At 41.5% G+C, this 22,236-nt stretch overlaps 1 protein-coding gene across 1 annotated transcript in view; it reads left to right on the forward strand.

The window, feature by feature from the left end:
- Positions 1-10,163: 10,163 nt before the first annotated feature.
- LOC112115308 (lysine--tRNA ligase-like) overlaps positions 10,164-22,236 on the forward strand; it is a 34,874-nt gene continuing 22,801 nt past the window's right edge. The window contains exons 1-2 of the mRNA XM_026647323.1: positions 10,164-10,341; positions 15,336-15,411. Coding sequence (XP_026503108.1) covers positions 10,304-10,341; positions 15,336-15,411 — 114 coding nt within the window. The 5' untranslated portion in view covers positions 10,164-10,303. The remainder of the gene's footprint in view (positions 10,342-15,335; positions 15,412-22,236) is intronic.

The following is a 22,236-nucleotide window of genomic DNA, read 5'->3' on the forward strand; positions in this document are numbered from 1 at the left end:
TTATCAATTTTTGTTAAAAGTTTTAAGTAAGGTAATAACTTGTTTATTCAAATGTTTAACCCTTTTAATTTTTTGTTTTTGTTTGCCTTATTTTGTATAGTTATGAATAGAATTCCGGCACCATTTGTTTTTAACAGTAAGCTTGTCCTGTACGTCATGTGCATTGTCCAGTGTTGTATGTTGTGTGTGTCACGTGACTATTTTTTATTATTTTTATTTTGTTGCAATAAAAGTCAATTTTATACACTTTTAGAAATATATGTATATGTGGTACCACACTATTTTAATATTATGGTTGGGGAATAACCATCATAATATTATTAATACCATTTTTTTTCAAAGTTCAACAAGGTCTCAGTTATAAATATATGTACATATATTTCTGTGTCAACAAATAATGAAATTACAAACAAAAATAATTCTCTTTTATTAATCACAGTTTTGTTTTGTTTTTTACATTTTTATTTTTTTATTTTTTATTCAAAGAAAAAATGTAAGGGAAAACCTCAACATTAAGGTAAAGATAATATTAACAAAATGTCAATTTCTTGTTTGGGTTTTTATAAACTTGTTTGGTGTTTTTTTTTTAAACTTGTTTTCACTTTTAAATATAGTTATAAGAATGTGATAGCAAAAATGTTTAAAAATAACAAATTATGCATAAAGCTAACCAAACAATTTCAACAGGTTTCCACCTTTGGCTCCCAAACATAGCAAAGCATCATGAAAGTTTAATACCCTCAAAGTATTTGCATGGACCTGTATTTAAAATTTATTTTGGTTTAATTTTATAGTTGGTTTAATTTTATACACTTTTCTTTTGTTATGTTATGTTAATGGGAAGCAGTAGTTGTTCAAGTTTGTGCTTCTAAACAGTTAACAAGAGTGAAGTTGGTATCACAAGCAAAGTAACTCTAAAAAGCTTGTTAAAATTAGGGTGACCAGACAGCAAGTGTGAAAAATCGGGACGGGGGTGGCGGGTAATAGGAGCCTATATAAGAAAAAGGCCCAAATATCGGGACTGTCCCTATAAAATTGGGACATCTGGTCACCCTAGTTAAAATTATGTTACTAACTCTTTTGCTGAAACAAAGTGTTCAGCAAGGGAAAGCAATACACCTTCTCATGAAAGATTGTGAGCATCTATTTTAGCCATTAAGCATAACATTTAGTATAAAATATTAGTAATGCACCTTAAGTGAAAATGAATGTCTATATAACAATTGCAAAAGTATAGCTTGTGTATAAAAGACTTGGTCCCTATTACATTGTAAACACTAAATTAATCAGTGTATTAAATTTGGGTTACTAAAAACAAGAGAAATGTAAAAACAAACAACCAGAAACTTTGTTCTTAAGTTAGTTAATATAGTAGACACCACCAGATATCACACCCCAAAGACACCAGAAGATTTCTGTACACAGTGAAGAAACACCCAAGCATCAAGAAAAGAAAAATGAAGAGCTGTATAAATGAGGTGTATTTGACCAGTCTATCTACCATCTATGGAAAATTAATTTAACAATCAGCTAAAAACCACTAGCTGGACCAGGATAAACTGTCTTTTAATTTCAATTTGGTTACTGTGTAAAAACTGTATTATTGTACTACTGTATTATCGTTGTACTATTGCTGTATTGTATTATTGCTGTACAACATTTACAATGTGCATAACCTTGCTAAACTGTTTAACTAACAAACAGGTAAAAATCAACAAATGAATGGCAGCAAACAACATAAAGGCAAGGAAAAAACAAATTGGTAAAGAAATTAAGTTACACAGTAACTATGAATTGGGTAAACAAATTCCCTGTTAATACCAGTCATAATTTGGGTTACTGACACTGCATCCTAACTAAGACACGTATTATTCAAAACAATCTTGCTCAGAGTCCGGATACCAATACTATATCCTGACACAGCAATATTTGATAAATTGGTTACTGTCCATTCGGTAACTTATCTGGAAAACAACATCCATAAAAACACCTAGATCTATGTGAACTACTGGTGTACCATGGGGCAATGCAATCCATGGAACAGAGAAGCTAGCTATTCCTGTTTCCTGCCCAGCAAAGCTTACCAGAGGGTGACAGCCAGCAGTAAGGGTGACCCATAACATGAATGCACAGTACTGGGTAGTAACTAATTACAAGACATTTATATATATAAAGGCCTCATTTGTAGTGTCACTACTCCAAATTTCTGTTTTACTTCTCATATACATAATACTGTGGAACACACTATAACAATGCCTATCCCAGTATTTCAAAAGACTCAGCCTACTACTAATGATGATACAGGTGATAACTGCAATTGCCCTAATAGGAGTGTGTTTCTATCTGTGTCACCAAAGTAAAAGGGTCAGAGTACAACACCAGACTGGAAAAACATGGTTGTGCTTGGACATATGGTGGTGTCATATGTACACATACAAGAGATGTTAAGAGTAACAAGAAGGGTTTCTTCAGGTATGTTAGTAACAAAAAGAAAGTCAAGGAAAGTGTGGGCCTCTTACTGAATGAGGGAGGCAATTTAGTGACAGAGGATGTGGAAAAAGCTAATGTACTCAATGCTTTTTTTGCCTCTGTCTTCACAAACAAGGTCAGCTCCTAGACTGCTGCACTGGGCACAGTGGGGAGGAGGTGACCAGCCCTCTGTGGAGAAAGAAGTGGTTCGGGACTATTTAGAAAAACTGGATGAGCACAAGTCCATGGGGCCGGCTGCGCTGCATTCGAGGGTGCTAAAGGAGTTGGCGGATGTGATTGCAGAGCAATTGGCCATTATCTTTGAAAACTCATGGCGATTGGGGGAGGTCCCGGATGACTGGAAAAAGGCTAATATAGTGCCCATCTTTAAAAAACGGGAAGGAGGAGGATCTGGGAAACTACAGGCCAGTCAGTCTTACCTCAGTCCCTGGAAAAATCATGGAGCAGGTCCTCAAGGAATCAATTCTGAAGCACTTAGTGAAGAGGAAAGTCATCAGGAACAGTCAGCATGGATTCACCAAGGGCAAGTCATGCCTGATTAACCTAATTGCCTTCTATGAGGAGATAACTGGGTCTGTGGATGAGGGGAAAGCAGTGGATGTGTTATTCCTTGACTTTAGCAAAGCTTTTGATACGGTCTCCCACAGTATTCTTGCCGGCAAGTTAAAGAAGTATGGGCTGGATGAATGGACTATAAGGTGGCTAGAAAGCTGGCTAGATCGTCAGGCTTAATGGGTAGTGATCAATGGCTCCATGTCTAGTTGGCAGCCGGTATCAAGCGGAGTGTCCCAAGGGTCGGTCCTGGGGCCAGTTTTGTTCAATATCTTCATTAATGATCTGGAGGATGGCGTAGACTGCACCCTCAGCAAGTTTGCAGATGACACTAAACTGGGAGGAGTGGTAGTTCCGCTGGAGGGTAGGGATAGGATACATAGGGACCTAGACAAATTAGAGGATTGGGCCAAAAGAAACCCGATGAGGTTCAACAAGGACAAGTGCAGAGTCCTGCACTTAGGACGGAAGAATCCCATGCACTGTTACAGACTGGGGACCGAATGGCTAGGCAGCAGTTCTGTAGAGTCTGCGGGAAACTATTACTGTGCTTTGTTTGACAATAAACCTGACCGGGTGCCTTCATACTTTATCAGGGTCTGTTGTGTCAGCTATCTGCGCAGAGCCGGGGCAGCACACAGAGGGAACACACGCACGCAGCTGACTGTTATCATCATTGAACAGAGCAGAGCACCATATTACAATCCCATTTCAGGAAAGATGTGGAGAAAGTCCAGAGAACTTGGAGAAAGTCCAGAGAACAGCAACAAAAAAGATTAAAGGTCTAGAAAACATGACCTATTAATGAAGATGGGGAAAAATTGGGTTTGTTTAGTTTGGAGAAGAGAAGATTCGGGGGGGGGGGGGGAACGACGACATGATAACAGTTTTCAAGTACATAAAAGGTTGTTACAAGGAGGAGGGAGGGAAAAATTGTTCTCGTTTAACTCCTGAGGCTAGGACAAGAAGCAATGGGCTTAAATTGCAGCAAGGGAAGTTTAGACTGGACATTAGGAAAAATTTCCTAACTGTCAGGGTAATTAAACACTGGAACAAATTGCCTAGGGAGGGTGTGGAATCTCTCAGTGGAGGTTTTTAAGAACAGGTTGGACAAACACTTGTCAAGAATGGTCCTCTCTTGAGTGCAGGGGGACTGGACTAGATGATTTCTCTACGTCCCTTCTAGTCCTACACTTCTATGATTCTATTCTATGATTTACAAAGAGTGAGATAATAATGGACAAGATAAGCCAGGAACATAAAGATGTACAAGGACAGCGTGTGAGCAGAGCATGCTGTACAGGGATTGGTTCCTACAAAGTAACCAAGCCAATCCCAAAACGTGTAAAGTAGGGCTGTCAGGCGATTAAATAAATTAATCAATCTGTTAATAATAAACATTTATTTTAATATTTTTGGATGTTTTCTACATTTTCAAATAGATTGGTTTCAATTACAACACAAAGAACAAGGAGTACTTGTGGCACCTTAGAGACTAACACATTTATTTAGTCTCTATATGGGCATAAGCTTTTGTGGGCTAAAACCCACTTCATCAGATGCATGCAGTAGAAAATACAGTAGGAAAAAAATATATATATATATACACAAAGAACATGAAAAAATGGGGGTTGCCATACCAACTCTAACGAGACTAATCAATTAAGGTGGGGTATTATCAGCAGGAGGAAAAAAACGTTTGTAGTGATAATCAGGATGGCCCATTTCCAACAGTTGACAAGAAGGCATGAGTAACAGTTGGGGAAAAATTAGCATGGGGAAATAGTTTTTAGCTTGTGTAATGTCATGCTAATTGTGTAATGTCACTCACATCTTCTTATCAACTGTTTGAAATGGGCCATCCTTATTATCACTACAAAAGTTTTTTTAATCCTGCTGATAATACCCCACCTTAATTGATTAGTCTCGTTAGAGTTGGTATGGCAACCCCCATTTTTTCATGTTCTCTCTGTGTGTATATATATATATATATATATAATCTCTTCCTACTGTATTTTCCACTGCATGCATCTGATGAAGTAGGTTTTAGCCAAATAAATTTGTTAGTCTCTAAGGCGCCACAAGTACTCCTCGTTCTTTTTGCTGATACAGACTAACAGGGCTACCACTCTGAAACCAATTTCAACACAGAATACAAAGTGTACAGTGCTCACTTTATATTTATTTTTGATTACAAGTATTTACACTGAAAAAACCCAAAAGAGATAGTACTTTTCAATTCACCTAATACAAGTACTGTAGTGCAATCTCTTTATCATAAAAGTTGAACTTAAAAATATAGTTTTTTTTATTACATAACTGGACTCAAAAACAAAACAATGTAAAATTTTAGTGCCTGCAAGTCCACTCAGTCCTATTTCAGGCCTGTTTCCACTTTCTTGTGACATTGTAAATAAGAAGAGGGAAGCATTATCTTCTGTAAATGTAAACAAACTTGTTTATCTTAGCGATTGGCTAAACAAGAAGTAGGACTGAGTGAACTTGTAGGCTCTAAAGTTTTACATTGTTTTGTTTTTGAATGCAGTTATGTAACAAAAAAAATCTACATTTGTAAGTTGCACTTTCACAACAAAGGGATTGCACTACAGAATTTGTATGAGATTAATTGAAAAACGATTTCTTTTATCATTTTTATAGTGAAAATATTTGTAATAAAAATAATACATACGTATTCTGTGTTGTAATTTAAATCAATACATATGAAAATGTAGAAAAACATCTCAAATATTTAATATATTTAAATTGGTATTCTATTTAACAGTGTGTTAAAACTGCAATTAATCGCGATTAATTTTTTGAGTTAATCGCGTGAGTTAACTGCGATTAATCGACAGCCCTAGTGTAAAGCAATGTAGAGTAGATGCAATGTGACGTGTAAATGTATATAAAGGAAGAGGGTTTCTGTGTAACATTGGATCTGTGATGTACTCTGCATCCACCCCTTGTGTTTGAATCTGATCAACTCAGAGTAGCCTTGGTGTATGCCAAATAAAATACATAAGTGACAAAATCTTGAGTCAAACTGAGTGTATGGGAAGGAATCCCAACACCCTTTAGCATCTCTCCTTTTGAGGCTGATGGATTCTTTTCTCCTTGGACAGAGTGATTGTACTACCACCCAATAGTAGAATTCCTTAAAACAAGGTTTTATTAAAAGTAGAGGAGGGAAAGGAACTAAGCCCAAAGAAATGGCTACTGTATCCTCTGTATACTCCTCATAAGTGAAACTAGAGAAGGGACTGTCAGCTTAGTTACAGGAAAGTCTTGGGTCTTTCAAAGAGCAAGTTCCAGCTTTTCTATCTTCTGGGGAGAGTTACAACCTCATGCTATGTATGTAAAGAGATCTCTTATCTAATTCCTGCTGCTTGTTCAGCTTCCGGCTTGCACATGCCCCTCTGTTTGTTCAGGAGGACAGTTACACAGAGCAGTTGTTTTTAGTAACTTACACATGTAAGCAGAGTCAGGATGAGCTCTACCCTGACATCTGGTGGTGAATTATGGCGAGTGTGGAAAAGAACTCCAGGGGCGGATCTTGTTTGCATAGGCACACCCACACGCCTAGCATGAGCCCACAGCAACCGAAAGTGGTTACTTTGGCTGGTGTGGGATCCCCAGTTTCTCTGTTATTGGGGCAGGAAGAATAAAGTTTTGTTACCCTGATTCTGTGAATCAAGGCCAGTGGAACTGTTGTATGACAGAAGGACTGAGTGAATCCTTCACCATTACCTAAGTAGCATTTGCTTGTCAAGGGGCATGGGTTACAAAACCCAGTGAATTGAGAGAGGTTGGGGGCAGGTATTGGTACCTGGTGGTGTGGGTCCCTTTTGTGGGCCTGAAATACCAATTGCACCTTCTCCTCTCTCCACTGTTGAATGTCAGAGCTAACTTTGATTCCCTTAGGAGTCTAGTTACAGGCTGCGGAGCTGAGTTCACTTTGGGCCACTAGTGCACCAGCACTGGGGCTCCCCTACTATGAGCTGAAATCACTAAGAGCTGAAATCACAAAAGAGCTAAAGTTACTAAGAGCTGAGATCACTGAGGCTGTGTTAACTAGTGGGGGAGCCTGAAGCTCTATTGCTAAGTGGCTGGCGGAGCAGTTTGCGAGGACGGCTGGAGGAGCAGCTAGCCGAGTGGAGCCTCGCGGGGACGGTTGGAGCGGAGCGGAGCGGCTCACAGGTCGGTGAGCAGAGCAGCTGGCAGAGCGGAGCCTTGCGGGGACGGTTGGAGCGGCCCAAGGGACGGTTGAAGTGGAGTGGAGCCGAGCGGCTCACAGGTCGGTGAGCGGAGCAGCTGGCAGAGCAGAGCAGTTCGTGGGACGGCAGGAGCGGCTCACGGGACAGCAGGTGGAGTGGAGTGGCTCCAGGTGAAGGCTGCGGCGGAACCCCATGGAGAGGTGGCCGGTTGGTCTCGGATCACGTAAGGTGCCCCTTAACACCCTGCACACACCCCCCCCCGAACTCTGGGGCTGCACTGACCAGGGACAGAGACTTTGTGGGGGTTGTTGGACTTTTGGGACTTTGGTGATTCTTGGGTGGCTGGTTTCAAGAACCAACGGGAAAGGACACGGCCCAATTTGCTGGGGTGGGTCTTCGCTCATAGTTTGGTCTATGAACTCTAGTGTGGTGTTTTCCCAATTTAATGCTATGTCGTTTACCTCATGTTATTAAACATTTTCTGCTACACCGAGGCTCTGTGCTTGCGAGAGGGGAAGTATTGCCTCTTCGAGGTGCCCAGGGGTGTGTGTAAGATTTTCCCAGGTCACTGGGTGGGGGCTCGAGCTGGTTCTGTGTCACGCTGTTGGGAAGGGACCCCTATGTACTGAACCCGGCCCTTGCTGCTATCCACTTGGCCTGGCAGAAGGGTTACACACACATTAGAAAAGCCTAGGGATTCCTAGATACCTCTGAGAGTTCCTCTTCCCCCTCCCCCTAGTCTTCCTGTCTCCATGTCTGGTATGTCAAAAGCCCTAATGACTTCCAAGTCTTTAGACTAATCACTCCTTTCTTACAGCTAGCTTTGGTGGCATACATCCTGTTCCTCCCCCCATCTTTCTTTTATTTCCCTTCCTCTTTGCCTCCTTCACCTTCCTCTGTTATGAACTATGAATTGAGGACAGTGTTTCTACTTTCTGTAGATCAGAGCCACACTCAGGAATGGGGTAAGCAGCCATCCCCCGAGAAGAGGGGAGAGTGGATCAGCTGCCTGCCCTCTGACAAGCCTGGGAAGGGGAAGTGGGGCAGTTGGTTGCTTCTTGAAGATATTGGAAGTAGTGATAACAGGCAACTTTCCCCTCTGGAAGACACCTAAAAGTCTGTGTGGAGAAGATGGTTGTCTGGAGCGCAGTTGGGTGGATTCCCTGGGCAGTCCAAGTTTTCTTCTATCTTGGAGAGTTTTCGGTATATATCAAAATCTGAAACCAAGTGAATTTTGCCTCATTTTGAGGCAAAAGTATTGGCTAGCCCTGAGCATGACACCCTAACTTTTTTTTTGGGGGGGGTATACTTTCCCCCTTTTATGTTTGCTTGCAGTGAGACATGAAATTTTAAACCTGCCTATTTCTATGATCGAAGGAAAGTTTAGCTGGGTGGAAGGCCCTGAAAGGATAATATTGATTACTGGTTAAATGGCTAGTCACAGATCAATTGCTGGTACAGGAAAGGGAATCTCTGCCCAGCTGATGATTGATCAGGCCCCACTTCTATAGAAAATTAGCTGGAAACAACATGTCACCTTATTATAGGCAGTTTGTGCAGAAATAAGCCAACTCTTAAACTGGTATAATGAGTAATACCCCCAGCCCTTATCACCTTGAGCACACAACCATGAACCTACATATAGGGGAGGGGGTCATTCAAAATGTATCTACATCCAGCCAGGAGATGTCATGGCTGGGCCCTGAGAAATTCAAATGGAAGCACTAGTATATCCTCTCATACTTCAGGCCTGGTTTTCAGCTCCTAGCAGAGAGGGGAATTAGAAATGGTATGATTCTTTCAACCACTTTACTAACTGTATTTACTAGTTTTCCTCTTGTACTTATAGCAACCTCAATAATTGGAAAATCTTTGACCAGCTGAGTTATTGATCAAGTGAGCCTAGGTAGCCATTTTATACATACATTCCTATTATATGTCTGTCTTTAACATTCTCTGTGGTATGACTTTGCTTTGTACATTGCTTGTGAATACTATAACTTAAGTACTCTGATATTTTAGACTCAGATGCTTTCCTGGAGATGTTACCCTTAAGTGAAACAATTGCTCACGGGGAAGATCTTTCTAATCCCCTTGACCTGGATAGAATAGAGACTGTTTGACCATGCTGGTTTACATGTGTTTCAATGGAGTTATGCTGACTTATGCCAGCTGAGGATCTTCTCTCCTCCACTCTCTTTCTCCCCCCCCCCCCCCCCCCGTCTCTAGTGTATTGTGATGTGAATACTTGTCTAATTCCAGAACAAGCTGGGGAGACTGCTTGAAGAGTGCAACTCACAGGGGTGCACCTCTAAGAGTCAGAGTAAAACATAATTCCTGTACGCATTTAACAGTGGGAAGTATGTTTCTTCCTGGTCCTCTGAGCTGAATACATAAAAAAACTGGCACTGTGACACCACATTGTATTGAATTAAAGGAATAAGACTCTTTTCCAGTAAATGGGTGGTGGCTGCAAGTCTTTAGATATCAGTGTTTATATTTAGATGGGAAAAGTGAAAGAGGAGATGTCTGTTAATCTTTAATCATTTGGACCCCAATTAAAATCCCCATGTGTTATATGTGTTATCCCCTCATTTTCAATTCCTTAATCTTTATAAAAACAACAAAGGAGTCTGGTGGCACCTTAAAGACTAACAGATTTATTTGGGCATAAGCTTTTGTGGGTAAAAAGTGAGGGTTTTACCCACGAAATCTTATGCCCAAATAAATCTGTTAGTCTTTAAGGTGCCACCAGACTCCTTGTTGTTTTTGTAGATACAGACTAACACGGCTACCCCCTGATCCTTAATCTTTATAGGTGCCCATAAAAATAAGAGAAGTCACAAATTTCAGCATCTAAACTTTTGGCTTTGGTTTATATCTCTCTCTTTAGGGCAGAGCATGAAGTTTAATTTTCACTTTCTAAATCTCTGTGATATTCACATGACTGCCTCCAAGTGTCTATATAAAGCGAAGTGGGGGAACAGATCAAGCATTCTAGGCAGAATTCTTATGCTGTAACTTCATCTGCTCTCAGCTTTGCAAAGATGACTGATCAAGGAAAGACTTCAGCTGCCTCTTCAGGGTAAGTCATTGTTGCCAAACATGCCATCATTATGAGAAGTGTTGTAAAAAAAATTGAAATTAATTTTTTTCCCAAAATTTTTATTTTTTTTTAGTGAAAATATTCCAGTTCTAATTTATTTGTTGTTTGCAAACTAATTATTAAATGTCAGTTCATTAACATATAAAGCACTCTAATAAATGCTAGGTGCTATTATGATTACACCTAATGTTTTGTCATTGCCTTCTCTCAGTTTAATATTTTGTCTTGTGATCTATTACATGGGGAGTTCCAGTATGGGATTGCAAACTGGAAAATAGAAAATGTAGTAAATATGCTTTTCACACTTTGATATTTTTAACTACTCTGGAAAGAAAATACACGTTTTGAGGCTAATGGGCCATTTCTTCTTTAGTGGGCGGGATAGATATCATTCAGCTCTACTTACTATATTTCTATGATTCGTGGCCACCTCTTTGTGATGCAACACATTAATTGCTATGGCTGTGTCTCTATTTCTATTTTTAAATGTCTTCTTTCTCTTGCGATAAGAATAGTGTCTGTCCATTGACTTTCAGGGATGAATTACAGGCACTTCTGCAATTTTACGTAATGTCATGGAATGAGTCACCCAACTGCAGACTGGGGTGAAAGTCACTCACTGAAGTCACTGGAAGTTTTTCCATTATGCGGCCAGGACTCTGTAATAATCAAAGTAGTGATGACTCCAAAGAATCCATCCCAGGTTTTACACAGGACCGAGTCCTTGAAGGAATAGACCAATGTGGGAAATAGTTTCGAGCTGGTACCTAACAATGTCAGGTGTATCCAGTGAAGCAACTTCTTCTTTCCCCTAATAGTACATCTTAGTGTATTAAAAGGTCCTTTCAGACACGCCAGTAAAAATATCAATGGTTTGCCCAATCAGCTGGTTTGATTGTCATACTTCCATACTTATGCTAGTAATCAATCTTAGATGGAACCCATTTTCCCAGTTTTATATGTCACTATAGTCAATAACAAAAACTGTATATGATGAAGGAAGAACTATAATTTTGTTATAACACTCTTTTTGTAAAGATTAGCTGGGCTACAAGTAGTTAACTTTTGGATGGAAGATGTTTCTGGTATAGGAAGACTGAGAAAACAAATCCACAGATATCTTTCATCTGTTTTTCCTTTGCCATAATTTTGGGATAAAGTGCCTATGTGTGCAATACTGTAACATAGTGTGAAGACACTGGACAGTTAGAAAACAATTTCAGAGGCCAAAGGTGCAATTCACAGGGATGATACTACATCACCTGTAGTGATGCATTTTTGACGAGAGTGGAGCAACATCAGATTTCAGGTATTAGGGTTTATGGTTGTGAATGGCAATGAACACACATACTTCAAGAAGTTTTGGATTGTGTTTTTACAATATTTGATTTCTGGAGGAATCATCAAAGAGGAGGAAACTTTCCTTTCCTGGTGAAGGAATGAATTTAGAACAGTGTCCAAGATTATCTCTTGGCAGATAAGAATGTGTCCATTCCTTACATGTAACCTGTTGGTTCTGGGAAGCAGTGCATGGGTGCAGGATGTTGTGTACATTCACTGGATTGTGAGGAAATCAGAGTTTTATATGCTTGCTTTGTTAAGAAATTTCTTCCCCATTTATCTGATTTCTAGTTATGGGTCTCTATTGTGGTAGTTATTAAGAATTCTCAGGGCCAGATCCTCAGCTGATGTCAATCAACATAACTCCATCGAAATAGATGGAGATACGCTGATTTATACCAGTTGAATATCTAACCAACATAGCTCCATTGATTAGCTGATCTACAGAAGCTGAGGATCCAGTCCCATATAGCAGTGGTTAATCATAGGTCATTGCTCCAAAACCACAGCCAAGACTTGGTGTGTCACTTATCACAAATAGTTCCTCAGGGGTATAGGAGGTTGATGGGGGCAGTGATCAAGTGTTTCTCTAGCCTCTCTGCATTTCCTGTCCAGAGGCGTTCCTCATCTTCCACTTGATCATGTTGTCATAGGTCTTTGCCACCCCAGCTCTCCCTCGATTTAGAGTACACCAGTGTTTTTTTCTTTGAGGTCAGTGCCTGGAGGGAGTTGTCCTGAATGAAGCAGGTTCTCCAGGATCACTGGCATTTTTTGTAACTCTGTAGCCTTCCACCGTGGTATTTTGGGGTAAGGGATTTTCAGAGGCAAAGCTCTTTCTGGACTTCCGCTCTTGGGTGGTGGAATGTGTCCATGCAGTGGATGTCTTAGATCATGCACCTGCTTTTTGTGTCGTTTTTTATTGAGGGTATGCTGTCTCACTGATGGTGATGCAGTCCCAGTGAGGCAGTCCACTGACAGTGTGGGAGTCCGTTTCAAAATCCCTGTGATCATCCTACAGGATTGAGTTTAATATCAATTTTGTCTGCATGGCTCCTTTAAGCAGAAAACTGGAAGGTAAATGCACTTTAGTTTCAGATGCAAAGAATACTCCAACATAATAGCACCATCTAGCTGTTATATAGTTCTATTATGTTGGAGTATTCTTTGCATCTGAAACTAAAGTGGATTTACCCTCCAGTTTTCTATTCACAGTCAAACTGATTCAAGGATCCTTCGGATCAAGGATCAGATAAGGCTGCTGATGTGAAGAGTCTGTCTGTGGTTGAGACACTGCAGAGTTCTAAGCCAATGTCAGTGCCATAGGTAGCTGATTTATTTTCAGTGCAGGCAGAAATTTGCAGTTGATATTTATGGAAATTCTGCTTTGAGTCCTGCAGGACAAGGTAGCCCTGGCAATAGTGGCTGGCAATCAATTGGGGATGAATCCTCCAGAAAACGCAACACTTAAAACATTTTAGATGATCAGCCCACTTGTTGATCATTAGTGAACAATACTGGATGTTGCAACCTGAAGTCACCTGCAAATCCACTAGCCCTGCTCATGGCCAGATCCATCCCTTCACAGGCACCAGTGCAATGGACAGTGCTACTGTAACTTGCACCCCTTTTGCAAAGGCCCTTGTGAGGCTTTGCAGGGACATAGAATTGCCAATGGAATAGATCTTCTCCAGCAACACACAGGGGCGGCTCCAGGCACCAATGCAGCAAGTGCGTGCCTGGAGCGGCAAGCCGTGGGGGGCGGCGTGCCGGTGGCTGTGAGGGCGGGAGTCAGGCGGCCTTTGGCGGCATGCCTGCTGGAGGTCCGCTGGTCCCGCGGCTTTGGCAGCAATTTGGTGCCGAAGGCACCGGACTGGCAGATCACCCGCAGAAACGCCGCCAAATCTGCTTCACCAGCGGACCGCCCGCAGGCATGCCGCCGAAGGCCGCCTGACTTCTGTGCTTGGGGCGGCAACAAACATAGAGCCGTCCCTGGCAACACCTTCCCACCCCAAATCTGCCTCCTCCACCTGTACCCTACACCGACTGTGCCCAGCCTATACTCAGGTTTGGAATAGAGGTGACACAGCATTAGTAGAGCTTTCTGTGCCAGGCGTATTGCCCAAAGGTGGGGGCCTTGCACCTGCCCTAGGTTTCCTTTGTGCTAGCCTCGCTGGAGTAAAAGGGCCGCAGGGCAATGATAAATCAGGGCCCATTTTGAATTAATAATTTTTAAAAATTAAAGGGCCCGAATCCTGAGATTTGATAAGAGCAACCCAGCTCCCACTGACTCCTGGCTCTCAGGATCAGGTCCATTGTTACTAATCATAATCATGATGACTGATCTTTCTGAAGGCAGCCATTATACAGTGAACAGCAACATTTAAAACAACCCCCGTTTCCTCCCACTCTCAGGAAAAAAGCAACCAACAGTTCAGGACATAAATGCCTGGCCAGGAAAAATAACTTTTTTCCACTTGAAACTTCAGGGGAAATTTAGGTTAATGGAATGTAACTATCTGATCTGAATTTGGCCAGAACCCTGGAGTTAACACTCTAATTTCTATAGCAGTTTTCATGGGATCTTTAATGACCACAAATGGCAGGACCTCAGATTTATGTCTGAAATATATCACCCCTAGTTGCATTCTAGGGCATTGGTTCACTTGCTATGTAGTCTTTGTGTAGCCACTCAGATACATAACATGATCTATAACACATTTGATTAAATTCCCTCAATATGTCTAAAAACAAAAGCTTGATTTTAAGTCACACTATTACATTAAGATTTCATATATAAAAAGCCTCACTTGTTACTAATAACTAGATATTTAAAATATTGTTATCTTACTTAATATAATGAATGTACTAGTCCCTACTTCAACTTTTTGGTTCACTTCTTGCATTTCATTAGGCTTGGGCAATGGTAATTTACTTTTGTTTTTATAGTCCTATTCTTCTCAAGTATCAGAGGGGTAGCTGTGTTAGTCTGAATCTGTAAAAAGCAACAGAGGGTCCTGTGGCACCTTTAAGACTAACAGAAGTATTGGGAGCATTCTATTAGTCTTAAAGGTGCCACAGGACCCTCTGTTGCTATTCTTTTCAGTTTCACTTCGATCCTCATGGGTTTGGAACAATGCTTCTGTGTTTGACCCTAAATAAAAGACACTTATTTTTCTCACTGTTGCCAGCTCTCATGATTTTTATCATGAGGCTTTATTGTTCATAAAGCCTCAGCTTCTGGAGTCAGGTGATTATCTAAGAATCTCAGCTTCGATTTAAACAAAAGCACATTTCTAACCCTCACTGTTGTGGAGGAAAGCTTGCAAGCATGAAACATAAATGCTCAAAACCAAGAAGGCAAATAAAAAGAACCCCAATGTATTATTTTTTAAATCTTATGAGTTTTGGGTGCCTGAATAATGATTTTTGAAAGCTTAGGGTTGGCATTGCTGTTTCATTGGCAAAAAGAAATCATGTGTGTGTGTGTGGGGGGGGGAGGGCGAAAATCATTCATATTAGGGTTTGGTTATTTAGCTTTTTTGGGGGGGGGTACAGAATATTGGGCCTACAAGAACTGGCTGTGCCCTCTGAAAGTTCAATGTGAATTCACTGTGGAGATTCTTCTTTTGCAGGGATTTTCAAACAACTAAGCCCAAGACTGTGTCTGACCAGGGAAAAGAAGAATCTGAAGAGGAATATGGGCCCCAGGTGGGTATTTCCTGCTGAACTATACCTGAGTATAAGGAGGACCAGACTTAAACTGTTTTGAATCTTTCAAGATGTGCTGCTAATGGCCACTCAAAGAAGATTTTGTCTATTGCTTCTGGGGGAATTGTGCCACTGCATAATGCAGAATTAATGTTCCGCACAGAATTTAATTTTTCCAGCAGAATTGGCACTGCAGAGCTGCTGGCTGCTGCTAGGGGCTGCTGGACCTAGCAGAGCCCAGCCCCACTTGGTCACATGTGCGACCGGGCTCTCTCTCTGTGTGGTAACTGCCAGAGCTAGTGAGCTGTGTTCCATGGGGAGAAGGCAGCAACACCTGGAAGCAGAAGGGAGAGGGCTCCTGCTTTCTGGGATGGGAGACAGGGTAAGGGCGGGGAGGATAGCTGGGAGAGGGGGCGTGATTCAAGCTATTCTGCAGGTGACCAAAACTTTAAATTGTGGTTCTCCACCCCTGCCCCTCCCCGCAGCTTTCAACAAGTATAGATCATCTCTGCCCAGCGGGACAATAATGAAACTGTGCAGCTGGGCTCTGAGTGGGAGGGGTTATGGGTATCTGGCCCTGTGGCTGGGCTCTGGGTGTGTGTGCAGGTGTCTGGTGTGGCGGGGACCCATGCAGCCCTCTCCAGCACACCCAAATACCCTCTTGCAGCGTGCGCACGCACACACACACACCCCTCCAGCACTCACCCCTCCTCCTGGCAGTATCCTTTATTTGGGAACTTGAAATATGGTAACCCTACAGGGGTAGGGCAAACAAAGGAGAATTGACTAAAAGACCAGAGGGACAGAGTTTTCCCCCCAAGATGTGCCCAGCTGGCATGCGTGACACAGCCAGACTGAGCCACCCAACAAAAGCATAACAGAGATACAGGAACGGGGTTGTCATAGGGGTTTCTTTAACACTCTACTCCTGGGAGACTCTTTTTCACTATCTGTATTGTTACAGACATACTTGCTGACAGGTATTTTTAAATTACCAAAATAATTGAAACTGGCATGATTCTATTGTATTATTTTGACAAAATATGCAGAATTTTTAATTTGACTCCCGGTGGAATTCTGCCCCAAAGCATCTATACACAATTGGACTGGTATAATTACAATTATATATTTCAAAATCAATTTAGTTAAACTGGTAGAAACCCCTGTATGGACATCCTTGAATCCATGTAAACATGGTTTACATTGGTTTTTTTTTTTATTAAACTTAATTCAGTAAGGAATTGACTTAAAATTTCTTAAAGATTGTAGCAGTAATTTTGTTCCTCCTGCATGCTGGGAGTTCCAGGAAGAATTCTGTCTCAGGAAATAGCTCCTGAAGCTGTGCAATATTGTGTGCAATTTTTTCAATCTAACCCTAACACTATACGCTCTTTAGGGTAGGACCTGTCTCTTTTTTTCCTTAGGTCTTAAAGTGACAGGTAAATTATGGTACCGTATAAAAACTTATTTCACTAATAGAACAAACAATATGTTGCAGAGGCAACTTTTGATTATTCATTTATGATATTCATTGTGTTTTAATTGAATCTCACAAGACGTTTATCTCTATCTCCAGTATATTAAAATTGGTCAAAATCACCACAGCACCAACTCTGACTCCTGTTCCTACTACTTTGTTCCGCTGTCCTGGTACAAAGCAGGAAGAAAGCTGGCTATCCTGAGACCACTAATCATTTATTTCAAATATATTCTATAGTACACTACCAGTTCACCTGAACTTTAGGCACCCATATTTGAAAATGCTGGCCAACATTTTATATAGTAAAATTGATTATATGTAACCCACAGACCTTCTGGGTGTGGTGTTCTGTCCCATCTAGTGGCACTGATAGAGAGAGTTAAATGAGTCTGCTCTACAGCCTTTGCGAACAGCCAGTTGGCTTTTAGTGCATGAGCTAAGCTCCAAAGGTCCCTGATTTGATCCCACCCGCCGACGACCGGGGTCTGTCGGCATTACATATACACATTATTATAAGCCGCTATACAAATTGTAGCATAGCAAGGCAGCAGCGGCAGTATTACTGAGACATACAGCTTCACTTTCCTAATGATGAGACTCCACATCAGTGAAGAGAACAAGTCCTGAATACTCTGTTCCTTATTTAGCCTCCAATAGTATTAAATGTAACCTTGAATACATCACTTTCAGTTTAGCTATTTGGGTTGCAGGAGGGAGCTGAGAAGGGAGGGGAAGCCAGTTTTTCCATGCCAGCACATAGGTGCGTGTGAAGGAGGTGATAGTACAAGTGATTACTCTGTATTTACATTGGAAAGAAATGCCCTTGGTTCGTTCAATAATGCCAGCTGCCTTGTCAAGGTGAAGGAATTAGTAACGTCACAAGGTAGAATATTGCTGCTCGTGAGCAATATGTAGAGATAAGGAGCAGATCTGTATGTAGTAAAATATTTTCTTTGTTCCCCTTTTCCTCCCCACTTGATTGTATATTGGCTTCAAAAGGACACAGTAGTTGATGGAATATCAAGTGTGGAATATTAGCTCAGAGTTTTTATTCATATGTTACAAAAGGTATTTGTGTCCCATTGTGATTCGCTCTGCTATGGTGGCCAGCCTATTCTGATGTTTGCCTTTTAGCTCTTCAACACTTCAGCTGTTTGGAACAGATGATAGAACAAAGATTTTTGTTCAAATGAAATTTTTTTTCCATTGATGCAGAATAGACATCCACCTCCAAATATTTCAGACTTCCCCGTGTATGAATGATCACTTGTGAATGATCTGGAATTCATGCCAATTAGTGCTCAGGCTAGTTAGAACTACTAAAATAACAGTGAGGGATATAATTTCAGTAAGATTTATACCTGAATTACATAAACAAAATGTACTGTTGCATGGTGAGTGGGTTTTTTGGTTGAAGAACAAGGGATACAGCTGTGTTAGAACAAATCTGTAAGAATCTGCTCATCAACTGAGGCCCATTGCTCAAGCTCGATGTTATAGCTCCACTTTAATCCAAAATGGCATCTGTGTGGCCTCACAGATGTATGTAACCTCCAGGGCCGGCTCCAGGGTTTTTGCCTCCCCAAGCGGCGGAAAAAAAAAAAGAAAAGAAAAGAAAAGAAAAAAAGAAAAAAAAGCCATGATCGCGATCGGCAGCAGCTCCACCGCGCCGCTTTCTTCGGCGGCAATTCGGTGGCAGATCCTTCCTTCCGAGAGGGACCGAGGGACCCGCCGCCGAATTGCCGCCAAAGAGCCCGACGTGCTGCCCCTTCCCCTTGGCCGCCCCAAGCACCTGCTTGCTGAGCTGGTGCCTGGAGCTGGCCCTGGTAACCTCCTCCTATGGAAGTATGAGTCCTCACCCCCAAGAGCAACATATGGCTCTTCATTTTTATAGAGGCTAGCCTGGAACAAAGCAGTGGGTTTTTTTTTTTTACCATCAATGTCTTCCCTGAGTCTGAGGCTGGATTTTATAGTAACATAACTGAAGTTAATGGCCAAAGCTGATTTACTGTGGTCAGTTGCTCAGCTGACTTTGCAGTTTGAACATAGTGGGTGTGTTGATTTTTGGATTGTAGAAGAGTTTAGAATCATGAACAGGAGTTAAATTAAAATCTTAACAACCATTACATAAAAGCACTGTGAAGAGCAGCTACTCCCCATTATCTTTTTTTGGACTAACTTCTGTTGGTGAGAGAGACAAGCTTTTCAGCTTACACAGATTGGAGCTCAGTATAAAAGCTCGAAAACTTTTGTTTCACAAACCGTAGTCCAATAAAATATTAACTCACCCACCTTGTCTCTCTAATAGCCTGGGACCAACACAGTTACAACAACATTGCATACTCCCCATTATGTTGTTTTTTTAACTAGTTTTTAGGAAAGGCATGGAGTTTCAATAGTAAAACCTTCAAAGGGGCTCTCATCCTTTCCTTTGAATCCCACTGCCGTTTAATAGATGGTCCAGTGTTCCTTACTGCCAAACAGATGGTTGAGGTCACAGGAGACATTAAAGCAGCAACTCTCAGGTAACATCAAACAGAAGGCCAGCTGAATGATTGCAATTATCCTAGTATTTTGAGTTTAACGTGTGAACTCCCTCTCTGTGGAAGCCTTAATAATAAAAGGGTTTCACTTCCATTTCCACTGCTGTAGATTCTTAGCAAATTAGCAACCGATTGTATAAACTGCAATATTGTGATTCCACATATAATTTATAGCTGGGCATCAAGTCAATAGCCATCAAAGGGGAAAAGTTTAATCCAGCCTATAAATCAATTCCAAAGTCCTCTACTGAAGCAAAACTGCCTGTGCTTTATTCTGATGAACTGAAACTGCTGGAAACAGCCCAGTGTGTCAGAGAAAACAGTTTCTGGTGTATGCTAGCTCAGGTGTATTACAGGAATGGGGAGCCTGGCAGTTGTTGCAAATATGGAAAAACAGCATGCTGCAAGTGTAATCCTGTGTATTTCTAAACTCCAAATAGTATGCTCATCTATGTGTATATAAAACACAGACACCAACTTCAGACATCTGATCTACCTCTCTTAAACCAGATCTTTGACAGATTTAAATCAGTGTTGCTCCATTGATTTACACCAGCTGAGGAGTTGGCCCTTTACTATTAAAATAAGTAAGAAGCAGGAATAGGCTATAACATATATGTTTAATAATGATGATCAAAGGATAGATACCTACCAGAGGAAAGCCATTCTATGGCACAGCTTGCTTAAGAGACCAGTAGATGGCAATATCTCTTATCTTTATCAGAATTAGAAATACCTTGAAATCAATATATGCCAAGGAGTTTCTCAGTGGTATGGAGACCCAAGGAGACCCTATTACCTAGCAATTTGTGTCTCAAAATATTGTCTCACTTCAAATTCCAGTTAGCATGAGGATAGAGAAGCAGGGTGGCTAGATCTAGACAGAATGTCAAGATAAATTATTCAATTGCTCCCAAACTTAAACTACCATTTAAGAAACTAGGAGCCAGAATCTCAGCTGGTGTAAATTGACATAGCTCAATTGAGGTCAATGGACTGCCAGCTTACACCACCTGAGGATCTGGCTCAATATTGAGTGCATGTATTATAACAAATGCCTTGCAGCACCCCCTAGTGTTAAGTTTGCCAAGATTAGCTCCTTACAGCTTCTGAAATATTTACAGTTTGTCACATGAGAAGTGGTCGTTTTTAGGACCCAGAGTTATTTCTGATTGTGCTGCTTTGGAAACCACTATGTAAACTGGGACTGGCCACGGAATCGTCTAGTGTAACCACCTGTATCAGAAAGAAGTGGAGTTAACACATTGCTATCATTCTTCTTGTTTAGTCAAGGAGGGTGAGGATGATGGCTGAAAGCTCCTGTTTTTGGTAGCGTATGCAGGAGGAAGGCATGTGGTGACCAGTTCTCCTTGTTGCCATATAATTCTCAATTTTCTATAACAGGTTTTATTATTGTTTTTGTGTTACAGTAGCCTGGCCGACCTCAATCAGGGATTGGAGCCCCATTGTTTTGTGCCCTGTACACACACAAGATAAAAGACCATCCCTGCCCCAAAGAGCTTACCCTTCTCTTCACGTGTCAAGCTTTAGTTGACCCCCCCCCCAAATTTGCTCCTTATTGTTTAGCTGCTTTTTGTTGGGTAGGTTCTCTTAAGAATTTCTGATTTAGAGAAAGTTTGGCTTAAGTGATTCACCCAGCATCACACAGGAACTTTGTGGCAGAGGCAGGGATAGAATCCAATTCTCCAGGGCAGCATTCAACTGCCTTAACCATGAGAGTGTCCTTTCTCTTCCTGAAGTCTCCTGCCTCGTTCACTAAACACCTTCCAACGTCCACAACAAATGAGGCACGGATCCGATAGCCAGCCTTCTTCACTATCCATTCTTGATTTCATTTCCTGATTCAACCAGGCCCAGTTCTCCCTGTCTACTCTGGCTCCTCATCAGTTCTGTCTTCTCTCAACCTCTTTCCCACTGGTTCTGAGTCTCTGGCCTAGTCTGTACTAGGTAAGTAGGTTGGTGTAACTACCTTGCTCAGGGGTGTGAAAAATTCATAGCCCTGAATGGCAAAATTAAGCTAACCTATGTCCCTGTGTAGACAGTGCTAGGTTGATGGAAGAATCCTCCCATCAGCATAGGTAGTCTTTAAACTGAAGTGCTGTGTGGCACTGCTGTGCTGCTGTAGCATTTTAAGTGTAGACAAGCCCTCAGTCTACTTACACAGCTAATCCCAGTCTCGCTTCGCCCCCGCCCCCCATCCCACTCTGCACTTTCCTCTACTCCCTGCAGGTTCTGCTTTTCTCCCCTGTGTATTCAACTCCGATGGCCTCCTCCTCTATGCTGCCTGGGCCATGCAGGGGGGTCACTAAGAGCACAGGAGAGACAGGTTCCTTGTTCTCAGTTCAGGTGTCTGGAACTGGAAATGCAGTACAGCCCGCGGCAGCCCAGAGAAAGTCCTGCTTAGTGCCAGGCTGCAGCATGCTCAGTGCAGACAGCAGCTGCAGGGAATTTTAGCTGCTAAAATCTAAGAAGCATGCACAAACTGCTATATTTTTCAAGGGCTTATAACTTGACCAAACTTTGGCAGATTTTTGTGGGGATGGCAAATAGCACATACCTGACACAAAGCCTCTCCCAGCCAGATTTCTAGTTCCCTGCTCCCAAGCATGGGGGTACTATAGCTTTTCAAAGAAAAGGTCATCCAAATTTTTTAATGTGTTTTAGCAAAACAACATCTAGTCTTGTTCTCAGAAACAGCCAAACTGTTTTGGCTGAAAATTTTTAAAACAAGTCAGCCTGAGGCAGACACTTGGCATGGGAAAACTGCAGCCACCGCTAACA

This window comes from Terrapene carolina, unplaced genomic scaffold (genome assembly GCF_002925995.2).
Source record: "Terrapene carolina triunguis isolate 2854851 unplaced genomic scaffold, T_m_triunguis-2.0 Scaffold58, whole genome shotgun sequence".
In the NCBI taxonomy this organism is placed as follows: Eukaryota; Metazoa; Chordata; order Testudines; family Emydidae; genus Terrapene; species Terrapene triunguis.